Source organism: Montipora capricornis, chromosome 10, assembly GCF_036669925.1.
Source record: "Montipora capricornis isolate CH-2021 chromosome 10, ASM3666992v2, whole genome shotgun sequence".
Taxonomy (NCBI): Eukaryota; Metazoa; Cnidaria; class Anthozoa; order Scleractinia; family Acroporidae; genus Montipora; species Montipora capricornis.
In genome coordinates this window covers 12574377-12586876 of record NC_090892.1, presented here as the reverse complement: position 1 = coordinate 12586876, position 12500 = coordinate 12574377, and the positions used below count along the sequence as shown (strand labels likewise).

Below are 12500 nucleotides of genomic sequence, written 5' to 3'. Positions count from 1 at the left end.
TTTGATGATATTATGACACTATAAGATAAAAATAATAATACTAAACAAGTAACAATACTGGGTAAACATGTTGTTCAAGATAGAGATATCTAAGCTGCAAATGCTCTTTTCAAAGCCAACAGCTGGTAAAAGTAAAATGAAGGTTAGAGTAACATTTAATTTCAAAATAATCGAGAGATATCTCTTTTTCACCAGTTTTTGTGATAAGGAAGTATTAACAAAAAAGGAGGGGGCAGACTGTGCCATAATTGGGCTGAGTTTTTGTTGGTTGGTCCACCCTGCTCCAGGGGTTTTTTGGCACTTGGGGTTTCCTCTCTTAGCAAATACAAAATGTACAGCTGTAGTTTATTTAAGGTAGGAAATTCCCAGTAGAGGGGTAGTCTGGTATTTTTCCTGATTTTTTTTGCATTTCATTTAATGACCGATATTTCTTTGTTATAGATTTGTGCTCGACCATTCACAGTTTTTCGCTGGTGCCCAGGAGCACGGATGAGATTCAAGAAAACAGAAGTCTGTCAGACATGCGCTAAGTTAAAGAATGTCTGCCAGACATGCTTACTTGATCTTGACTATGGTAGGTTAGGTTTCCAGAAAAAAAATGAAGCTAAGATTAATAAAAATATTCAAAAGGGACGTCTTTGCTTTGACCTGACTGGAAGCAGTAACACATGGCATTGTTTGTTCTTTCGTAGGTTTACCGGTGCAAGTGAGAGACCATGCCCTGGGGATGAAAGATGATGTTCCAAAATCTGATGTCAACAAAGAGTATTACACTCAGAATGTTGAGAAAGAGGTGGGTGTTTCATAAGGATTAAAACTGACTAAACTGTCGCAGTATCTCAAAATGTCAAACTCCCTAGTCACATTTCCATGAAAATTTTAAAAAAAGCTCCTCAATCTCACTCTCCTTAAAACCTTAGTTTTGCAATACAATGCACATGTAGGTCTTAGAGGCCCAGAGGAAATCTTATGCTGCAACCCCGGGTTAAAAGACTTAACGACATTAATGTTGTCAAATTTGGGCGAAGAGAATTTACTGTACATGCTTCCATTGTTATACGAGCAGCACATGTTATTCTTTCTATGCCTTTTTCGATTCGCTCCTCCCCCCAAGACAATGTTGAAACATTCAAGCGATCGATGAACTAATCTTGATTTCAGAGACTGTGAAAAATCAACGTTGTAATGGCGGTAGTGGGAAAAGAGGGAATTGTTCCAACAGTCTTGACCAGTATTGTAGGTTCCACCAGAACATTGGGTCTTTGGATCCCTATTGGAACTTACTAGTACATGAACATACTACCGTTAATAACTTTCTTTAAGTCTCAAGCTTAGATAGGACTTTAAATCAGAGTCTTTTATCATCGTTGTCATTATCGTCATCGCCATCTTCATTATCATCAAATTAGAGTAGAAAAAGTAAATAATGTGTTTTCAAAACACATTATTTACTAATTGTTTTCCTCTAATTTGATGATGGTGATGATGACGATGGCAAATTGATTGGAAAGGTAAACCCCAGTATCTAGGGGAAAACCTCTTGGAGCAGAACAGAAACCAACAAACTCACCAACATAATGACCCCGAGTGTGGGAATTGAACCCAGGACTCATTGGTGGAAGGCATCTGCTCTCGACACTCGCCGTTCATGCAGTAGTTTAAACCTGTTCTTCTATTTCTTTGGTGAGGCCACTTTCTCCTGAGCATGCAAAAGTAATTTACATAATATCATTTCATTTCAATTTTCCCAGTTGGCCAACTCTGATGGAACCACCCCTGGGGGAACACTTGGGAAAGCCAATGCACCTAGCGATTTGTTGCTAAAACTTGCAAGGACTACACCATACTACAAGAGAAACCGACCCCATATTTGCTCATTCTGGGTTAAGGGAGAGTGCAAGCGTGGAGATGAATGTCCTTACAGGTTGGTGTGCACTGGTGTACATATGGCTGTTGTGCTTCAAATTTTTCCTTGGTTTAAAATTTTTGAAACCAGTTCAATTTTTATTTTTCCTTGAATGTCTTGTGTTCGTTAGATCATAAAATTATTATCTGGAACAAAGGAAAAATCCAAATTGAACTGGTTGGAAAAACAAATGGAGAAAGGAAAAAACGTAAACCACTACATGTACATAGCCACTTGTACTTACATGTAATTTTTTAAGTGCTTGGATACAATCATTTATGTCACATTTACTTGGTGGCATTTATTTTCTTAATTTAAAATATTAATAAAGAGTTGGCACTGTTTTTTATCACAATTAAACTGCAAAGCTCAGGCTGAAGATTAGGTTTTGCCTAAAATGAAAGAACCGTGTTTGTTTTTAGTCCATTTGTTGCCAGTTACCTGCAGTTATTGATCAGTTTCTCCAAAAGGAAGAGAAAAGAGACTTTTGATGCTTTTATAATGGGCAGCAGTTTGCCATTTCATGTAAATGCTGTCACAGTGCTAAATCTCTAGAACAAGAACAATATTTGCCTTTAATTAGTTATATAGCTAACTGTGTGCTAATATGTATGAATGAGATAAGTTCTCGTTGCACTAGCTGGACAATTAAAGAATGTGGCTTCAATGCGTCTCGAACCCATGACCCATGGATACCTTTGCAACGCTTTACCAACTGAGCTATGAAGCCACTCATTTGGCAGCAAGTGAAATTTGTTGGGCTCATCTGTTCCCTCAAAGGACTCAATGAATGTATATTTGAAGTGCAGGTAGACAAATGTGTGTTATGTGTTGGTGAGACTTAAAAGCAAAGCAAGGCAGTTTGAAAGTTGGGGTTATTTTAAGAAAAGTGGCAAACTGGATTAAAAAGAAAAGAATGAGTTAAAAACATCTTGGAGAACACTCGATAACTATGAAACCTTTCTCAGATGATAATTATGACAAGACCGAGCCACCTCTTACAGTCACCACTTTCCATTTGATTCATTAATAACATCAGATGAATGCTCTAGCTTGTAACTGATGTACATGTAATCAATGCCATTACATTACTTTTCTCACCAATGATTGTGATAATTATGATTTCTTCATTTGAGGTGACTAAGCATTTTTTTGTTCTGTAATAAATATTAAATGAGATAAGGGGGTTCTCGAGAGCTACAGTTTTGTGTTCTTTTCTTTGGGGGGGAGGGAGGTCTTTGTATGGAAGTACATTGTACGGAAGTACATTGTACATACAGAGAAGTGGTTAGGGCACTTGCTTCTTTACTTTTTTCATCATGGTAAAGTGTTGATCCTGTATCTTTGATCTACCATCATGATACCTAGACATGACATGCCCACAGACCCAAATGATCCTTTAGCTGATCAGAACATTAAAGACAGATACTATGGAACAAGCGACCCAGTGGCAACAAGACTGTTAAGCCAGGCAAAGAGCATGCCGTCCCTGGAGCCACCATCAGATAAAGCTATCACTACCCTTTATGTTGGAGGGCTTGAAGGAAAAGTGGAGGAAGGAGACCTGAGGTGAGGATTTTATATAACTGTCACATTTAGCTGTTTGTTGTCTTGCTTTATTTTCTTGGTATGTACAGTGTATTAGACTGCCAGCTTTAGTCATGCATGCAAGCATTTTGCATGTTGAGAAATTGTATCTGGAAATACCATGGAGGCACCTAAAACAATTAGTTGTTGTTAAATTCAGAATTCTAGGCAAATGTTACACGTGTGCCAAGTTTAACCTTGGGAATGCAAAATGAATGTTAAGTTCGACTAGAGATCAATTGTTCAAAATTAGTATTCTTTTGTTGAAACTGACATTTTCCCCAATGAATCACAAGCATGCAAAGTCTGCCTTATTTTTTTTGACGCACAGCACTGTCTCTACCTTGAAAGCTTTAATTAACGAGCTATTATCAACCTTTTCATATTCAGGGACTACTTTTACCAATTTGGGGAGCTGCGATCCATAACAATGGTTCCACGACAGAACTGTGCATTTGTTTGCTTTACATCGAGAGCAGCTGCAGAAACAGCGGCTGAACGGTCCTTCAACAAACTCATTCTCAAAGGAAGAAGGCTCAAAATCATGTGGGGCAAGTCTCAGGGACAACAACCCACCCCAGGGAAACAGGGAGGCACCACCCTGGCCCCTGTCCCAGGGTTACCTGGAGGTTTGTACCATTATAACATTCTGAATGGTAATGAATTTATATAGCGCATTTTCTATAGACATATTCAAATGTGCTTTATAAGCAAGGGATCTATGGGTAAGATTGGACATCAGCATATATAAAATTATATGAACTGTTTGACGTTATAATTATTGTAATTCTAATACAAGTACGGTATGACTTTTATGACAAATGTTTATTTTTTAATGCAAGAATGTTTTGACTTTTAAGCATTGAATGTAAATTCTCAGAGCTGGTGGTATTTCTATTCATTCTGTTATTCAGCACCATTGAATAAAAAAATTGTATTCAACGGTGATGAATAACAGAATTATAGTTTATAGTTCATGCAACATGGGTTCGACAGAATAGGCCACTTCAGAAAATACCATAATACTCTTTGTTTGTCCCCCCAAATTTTGCATAAGCATTGTTTCCAGTTTCTCTTGGGTCTTACAATGGTCCCAGGAGAAAACAAAAAACAATGCTTGGGGGGACAAACAAAGAGTATTATGGTATTATCCTAAGTGGCCTATTACAAGGTTCAGCATGTTAGAAGTTGACATGGAAAGCGTGTAAGCGCACGCAAAGCTCATCACACACTCTTTTGTCTTTAGTGTGTAAAAACAAAGGCCTCAACTTTAATGAGGAAGGCTACTAACACGCAGCTAACGTGTTGACTCACGCTCCTTTTGTTTTAACGTGCCGTGCGGGTGCATTCATCTTGTTCACTGTTTTCCTGTGGAGGGTCACAAATGAACATTTTAAAGGACTGATTTTTCATCATGGAATTATCTTTTATTTTTTTCAGCTCTTCCACCACCACCAACAGATAACAAAAGCCAACCACCAAATTTCTTCAATCTTAATGCTCCATCACCAGCAGCACAAGCATCAGTCCCACCGCCTATTCCACTCACCTTGCCACCTCCTCCTGGACCGGTTCCAGGAATGCCCCCTCCTCCTATAGGTCATCCCTTACCTCTCCCACCTGGGGGATTCCCACCCCCACCACCATTTGGTCATCCTCCATTCAGGCCTCCAATTCCATTTTATGGTGCTCCTCCTCCTCCCCGAGTGCCTCCTCCTGTGCAGCAAGGGATACCACGCCCTCCACCTGGTCCTCCACCAATACACTACCCATCACAAGATCCTCACAGACTGGGTGCAGGGAAAGGTGGAGAAGAAGCACTTCGTCCTGCTGCCCCCGCAGTTGCCAGTTCTTAAAGCCAATGTTTGCTGGGCAGTAAATGACACAAATGTTAATTCTGCTGTCTTCAGGGTAACAGTACCACATGCATACAACTCAATGAAATCCTCCCAAGCATAAAGGTCCCATAAGTGTGATGAATTAGGGTTACTTGAAGAGTGCGAAATTGTGGATGTGTGTCAAACGTGCACCCAGACCGGAAAAACATCCTCGTTCTTCTAAGTACAGCATTTGTCTTTAACATTGATCATTCCAGAACAATTTCCTTATCAGATACTTTTTTAGTCTTACTGGTATGTAGTGCCTTGAGGTTATGGAGTTTAAGCAATGACAACCGCAGTTCAAATTACAACTTTGCTCTATAAAGATTTTTTCACTATTATTCCACTTTTTGTTCTGCGATATGGGTGAAATAACCTGGAAATGGATTGATTTGGACATAGATGGTAAACCATTCATTGTTGCATGCACATTTGGTCATTTCACATTACAGAGTACAGGAAATAAATGCACTAAAATTTGGCAAAATGGCAGCATGTCACACATGTAGCATTACAGTAACTATATTATTTTTTTTTCTTGTTTAACCAGAGCCATTAATGACTCAATGTTGTCGTTGCAAAAACTCCTTGCTGGCACAAGATGAGCTTTAGCTGTATTTTTGGCTTACAACAAATGACAAGATGCTACTTGTGAAAAGTCTATAAAAAATATCTTGTTTTAGTGTATTTCTTGCTTTTTATCACCTGGTCAGTACCTGCTACTTAAGGATGGTGCATACTACATGTAATTCAAAGGTATTTTTTACCAGTTTATGAATATGCAGGAAAAGCAGGTTTTTAATAAATGTTATTGAAATCCAAAAATATAATCGGGGGTAGCCATGCATTTTTCAAAGATAATTCATGAATTATATTTGTAAAAAGCTTTAAAATACAAAGCAATGTATGGGGTTCTTTTCCAAATTGAAGCTCAATTATCTCTGAGACATGCAAGGTTACCCCCAATACCAAGAGTACTTGCTGAGTTCTGCTTTCTCTGCATAGTTTTAAACTGCACAAAAATATCTTTGTATTGGTAAGCACCACCAACAGGAAACTAGAGTCTTGAAATGTGCAGAACGCATTGCAGGAACAATAGTAGGCACCATCCTTAATTAAGAGCAAACTGTCTGTTTCACTAATTTTTGGCTAACAGCCAGTCTTCAGCTTCACACCTGCCAAAAAATGCAAACAAATCTCTCCAATGACTCTTTCAACTTCAGAATGAAAACAATGTACAGAGTGTCGAGGAAAGTGAACTCCGCTAGTTAGTTTTCATTTAGTCATTATATTTTTAAAATGTTTTTAACAGCACAAGCAAACTATGTTACTGCACAGTGCTGCTTTATGTCTGACCTCTTAGGCATTAAAATTAATTATAATAATTATCATAATCCACCTGCTTGTCTTGTTTTAAATATTCCAAACTAAAATAATAAATTTTCAGACTACTGGTCATTATCCATACAGCAAAAAGACCCATCACTGTTCATCCTTCTACAACCTTACTACATAACAAAAAATTATTTACAAAAACCTTGACTACCAGGTTGCATAAAATAGTACATTATTTTGAGGATGAGCATTGTTTTTTCTGTCCCTTGTTAATGCATCATGATCATTACTGATGAGTATCATGGTCCGTTAATAAGTCAAGTGTTTTGTTGAGAACTTTATCATATAACAACAATTATTTATATATTATAACCACTATTAAATAGCTGCTGAAAATGTATAATTTTATTGTGTTCAGCCAAAACACGACTGTCCAGAAACTCTCAACAGTGAGTTGTAAATTATTATCCAACAAGGCTCTCCAAGTTTGATCAAAAACTGTTTCACTGATTGGACCAATTCCTTGATGAAGCTGGCAGCTAGACATGTATGCAATAATTCAAACATCTTGTCAATCATCCATTGCTACTGAATTACTGGGGTAGAGGTGGAGTGTCTGGTAAGTGACACGTTTCCCACAATGCCAAATGGCCTGCATAAGTCTGCCAAAACCAGTGTCCCTTGGCTGAAAGATAAAAGTGTTTTATTCCTTACTACATACAAATATTCTTGAAACTAAAACTTTCCAGATAACATGGACTGGTCATCTTTGGTCTGATACCATTGCAATTTGTAATGTTAAATAGTAATGAAAGGAAAGCCTAAAAAAATTAAAAGGGAATTTAATCCATCACTCTGCCATACCAGTGTGGTAGGTAGGTAAAGTCTGCTACGAGCCTAGAAGGCCCATCAGGCCGGCGCTTATCTCTGGTTTCTGTAACATGAAGCGACTGGGAGTATTTCTACTCCCCCCTGGATGGGATGCCAGTCCTTTGCAGGGTTACCCCCAGCATTAACTTCGCTGGTACCCATTTATACACCTGGGTGGAGAGAGGCACCGTGAGAATAAAGTGTCTTGCCAAAGAACACAACACAATGTCCCCGGCCACGACACAAACCCGGACCACTCAATCCGGCGTTCAGCGCACTAACCATGAGACCAGTGTGGTGCTCCACTGATAAATTTTATTATTTATTAAAATTATTATTTTTCACCTAGCTGGTCATTTTGTGAGGATGTACATACATGTACGAAGCTCCTATACTTGAACTACAGAAAGAAGTTAGGAACTATTCTTAAGCAGTAACTGGCCATGCAGCTTTGGCTTTGGGTTATAATAAATTCTCATAATGACAAATATGATAATTACATTTTCTAGTCCTCGAACCAGCTGGTTCTTCATAACGACAACAAACTCTTTGTGGCTAAGGACCCCATCGTCTGAAAAAAAAAAGGGTTAAAAAAAGCCATCAAGTAAGCAACATGGATCTACGCTTTGGTAATTTGACACACTTTTCTGGCTTCATAGTTTTTTTTTTCTCTCTTTTACGGTACAAGAAGCTTGCATGTACAGAAAGTAAGCATCCTTACCCTGTGAGCAAAGCCACTTAATCAGGAAGAGGAAAGTAGATTGAAAGATAGTAAGATAACAATCCTTGTCTCTTCAGGAACGAGAGAAGCTATAAGGCTTGATAACAATGTTCATTTAAATGGAAGACATTCAGCAGGAGGCTGAATGGTGGGAAGCTCCTGGGGATCAGCATCTTTCACACTAAAAAGATTGTGGATTTGAAAGTAGTGAAAACTAGCCTAATATATCAATAGGGAGACAAGCAGTCGAGGGCAGAAAAACAGCCGCATTCAGGTAGTCAAGAAGCATCTAAGTTCTATTTTAAAATTCCTTACATTGGACAATTCTCAATCATAGCACAGAGAAGGATATGCAAACTAGCTAATCAACTATGTCACGCAACACAACGAACTTTGTAAACTTGCATGCTGTTTAAATTCAACCATGATTTCAGACTTTGTAACTTACAGTGACAATGATGAAAGTGCTGTTAAAACATGTTTGGTAAACTATTAAAGAAAGTTGTACTGTTCTACGACTGTCTACAAAATAGCAATACGACTGTCTATTTTATTGTCTACCATTTTCATCAAACATCTTGTACACAACATCCACAACGTTGTCTGTTAAATCTACATCCGTCACTGTTTTTGCAACTTGCTTGAACGTTTCTGCCAGCAAGAAAGAAGAAAGTTAAAAGACGGCCCAATTACACTCAGTCTGTATCAACCTCAGAAAAGGTTAACAGCCTGAAATAATAATTTAGAAATGCTTGTATTGCAAGGAAAACGACCATCAGGCGAATGACAAATATAATGCAACAGCAACAGTTAAAACATTGTGGTTCTGTATCTCTGATCAGGTGTCATGAACTTAACTGTGATTGGTTACACACCATCCCCTTTTTAAAACAGTTTTCTGAGTCAACATTGAAGTAGAATGAGGATGCAATAGATTAAAAGTAAAACAGTACTTTGCCTCTGTTTTGTTTTCTTTTTCTTTGTTAAACTCAATAAACCTGGGAAAAGTTCCAAATCTATTTGTTCCAACCCAGAAGAAGTATATGATTACATGGATAGAGGCTCCTTGCATCTCTTTGCATCTTCCTGTATCTTGGTAGGAGTTCTAAGCATCAGTTAATAACCACTCTTGATGCCGTAACACATTTCATAAACCAAAGAATTAGAAAGCTGAGATCTGACAACCTCTTTAGGTAGATAAAGTCATGACAATAATAATTACAAATGATTACCATAGATAACCTTAATGAGATACAGGAAATAGTGTTTTTGTCTGATCTCTACCATGCCTGCCATGTTCTAGGAGTAACACATTATCAAGTAATTGGAAGAAAAATTGGTGGTAGCCTGCAAGCAAGCTTCCCGACCCATTGGGCACATTGAAAGGATGGGTGATGTAGCAGCTATCATAACGTGTAATGTGATTGACTCGCTAGTGCTACCCTAGCCAACAACAAAAGACTAAACAATAACAATCATTGAAACAATGACTTATATTTTAAAACAATACAAGCTGCTTTAACAATACCAAACAATAGCAGGTTACAAGAGCTGCTACACTACTGGAAAGGGATGATGGCTCAGAGGTTATGTTTAAAAAGAAAAGAACTCCCAGAGAACACATACAGGGGTTTAAGATGGAGTGAGCGAATGGAAAGAACTAACAGGTATACTCACAAAACATACCCAAGTCCCTACCAAAGAGGCCTTTTAAGCTACCTCTTCACCAGGAATTTACCACTCCTGTTCATGGAAGTGATTGTTAGCAAGAACAAAGAACAATTTAAACAAGGTTATTACCAGGATCAATAGCTTTGCCAGCAGCATGATGAAAACTCAAAGCCATGTCTGCCTCGGAAATGTTTCTCATGAAACAGAAAAAGTCCAAGTAATCCTGAAATGCTATTCCCTATAAAGTGAATAGAGCAGTTTTTCAGTTTACTAGGAAAAAAACAGTAAACCTTAGCATTATATTTTACAATGGCCTGACGCAACTGCAACAGGCAAAAGCAGTTCCTTGAACCAGTCCAAATTCAACTGACAAGTACAAATAAAAAAATAGAACTTGACAAGTTCAAAAGGTGGGAAAATAAATTGGTGCTGGCCAATCAGTATTGATGTTACTTAATCCTGGTGGTCTTAACTGTTCTGCACTTACATCATCAATTTTTTTGAACCAGTCATTGCCAATTATATAGCAATTGCAATGAAAACACTACTTTTGGACATTCGGCAGCTTTGTCCACATGAGTTCACATATTTTGCTATATACCCTTGATCAAAATGTTGTCTGCACATCGCAATCACTGCATATTGCATATCCCTTATATTAGGCCTGTTACAGGCTTTGATAACTTAATTAATTTGCTTAGCATTCACCACCCTTATTTTCCTACCTGGGAGTCTTCTTGGAAGAATTTCTTCACTTTTCTGAGAATTTTTTGCTTTTTTTTTTCATGGAAACTGGAGTAGGTTAACAGCATGTCTGCAAACTCCCATTCTCTTATTCGACCATCTACTGGATCATAAGAATTGAACTGGAAACAACAACATCTCAATCAAAATAGTTATAAAACTGCCCGGTTTTCTGACTTTTTTTCTTTGACTTCTTTTCTGACATTGCTCTTAACTAATGTTTCAAGACCATTTACCCAAATCATTGCTTAATAAAATAAAATAATTTTATTATAATCAAGTTATTCAATCTTTGAAATTATGGGATTTCACCGAAGCGCGAGTTTTTTTGAAAGGGAGGGAAGTGAAAAAACAGATTTATTCACAAAAATTATATATTATTTAACCATGGTATTTCCATGCCCTGCAAGCAGTTGGTTTCTCCTGCAATTCCCGAGAGAGAAACCACTGCGAGCAACCGTTTGATTTTCCATCAAGCATGTGCAAAGTACATCACACCCCATGTGATGCATTTGACATCACTTCCTCACGGGGAAAATATGGAATCACCACACAACCGGCTCACCCAAATGCAGCAGTTCTGTAACTGAACGCATGCACAAGTACTAAAACAAGTTTACTAACTCGTTTTACCCGTACAAATTTAATCCATTCGTCCATGGCACTGGACGGCGGCTTACTCAAAGAAACTAATGGTGGCTCGCAGGGTAGGGTTCCCTGACTGTAAATAGTAATTATCATGGCAGTATCTAAACTTGTGGATGCCCAGACCTACATAATTATGCTGATTGGGCGGCAAACCGTAACCAATCAATGCAAAGACTTCAAATCCTAAGCAAAAAATTGTCGAATACAATAATTATATAAAATAACAGGCAACAAAAATGCATATAAAATCTCTAAAATATAAGAAATTCTCTATTAAATACATACGAAAATAGAATAAGGTCCAACAATAAATAAAAAACTACCTACTCGAATGTCGCTTAGCTTAAGATTTTGAATGAGCGTGTAACGTTGAGTAAACTAGTAATGAATGACTTCTGCATTTGTGATGCTATTGATTTGTTGTTGAGCTTAAAGTGCTACTGTGACAAAATTTGCATCTTTACCATCTAAGCCATTTTAAGACAAAAACATGTAGTCATGTAAGAGAAAAGGAACGCTATTTACTATTTTCAAATATCTCTTTTTGTCCAGACAAGTGATGACATCATAAACTCAACCAAATTTTGATCAAATATGATAAAAAAATATATCTCAGCCAATTTGTATCAGAAATGCTTGATTCATTGCAGTAAGATTCTAGTAAATGTGCTCCACAATATGAGCATACCAGTTTTGTTACCATGGCAACATATTGGATCCCACACCTCCCTGATATTAAAGGCTTTGCTGGCCACCTTTCGAGTTCTCTTTTGATATTTGCCAGTGGTGCCACATCTGCGTGATCATGCAAGCATACAAATATATGTCAGGTCGAGTTTGTGGGCTTGTTAAATGTTTTTCTAGCTTAAGATTATCAAAAATGTTGAAATCAGGTTGCAGGGGACTGGAAAAGAGTGAGTTGCCACGGGAACCAATTTCTTTATAGCCATAGGTGTGTTACCTGTAGAACTATTAATTAGCCTACCAAGTTTCATGGTCTCTGCTACAAATTGACTGAGATAGCTCTATTAATGTACTTGATGTTACATTGGGTTGAGTGAATAATGTCATCAGTGCTGTCATTCGCATAATATTTTACACATTAATTATTTTTTCAAAATTAAATATCTCTGGACCC

General features: G+C 37.7%; 2 protein-coding genes across 2 annotated transcripts in view; one reads left to right on the top strand and one right to left on the bottom strand.

The window, feature by feature from the left end:
* Nucleotides 1-6767, top strand: part of LOC138021895 (pre-mRNA-splicing factor RBM22-like) — a 10650-nt gene extending 3883 nt beyond the window's left edge. The window contains exons 4-9 of the mRNA XM_068868917.1: nucleotides 442-574; nucleotides 693-793; nucleotides 1752-1924; nucleotides 3275-3475; nucleotides 3884-4122; nucleotides 4934-6767. Coding sequence (XP_068725018.1) covers nucleotides 442-574; nucleotides 693-793; nucleotides 1752-1924; nucleotides 3275-3475; nucleotides 3884-4122; nucleotides 4934-5349 — 1263 coding nt within the window. The 3' untranslated portion in view covers nucleotides 5350-6767. The remainder of the gene's footprint in view (nucleotides 1-441; nucleotides 575-692; nucleotides 794-1751; nucleotides 1925-3274; nucleotides 3476-3883; nucleotides 4123-4933) is intronic.
* LOC138021897 (calcium uptake protein 1, mitochondrial-like) overlaps nucleotides 6642-12500 on the bottom strand; it is a 12200-nt gene continuing 6341 nt past the window's right edge. Inside the window, exons 4-8 of the mRNA XM_068868920.1 lie at nucleotides 10696-10836; nucleotides 10100-10208; nucleotides 8861-8950; nucleotides 8079-8149; nucleotides 6642-7393 (exon numbers count right to left, since the gene is read on the bottom strand). Of these exons, the coding sequence (XP_068725021.1) occupies nucleotides 7280-7393; nucleotides 8079-8149; nucleotides 8861-8950; nucleotides 10100-10208; nucleotides 10696-10836 (525 nt within the window). The 3' untranslated portion in view covers nucleotides 6642-7279. The remainder of the gene's footprint in view (nucleotides 7394-8078; nucleotides 8150-8860; nucleotides 8951-10099; nucleotides 10209-10695; nucleotides 10837-12500) is intronic.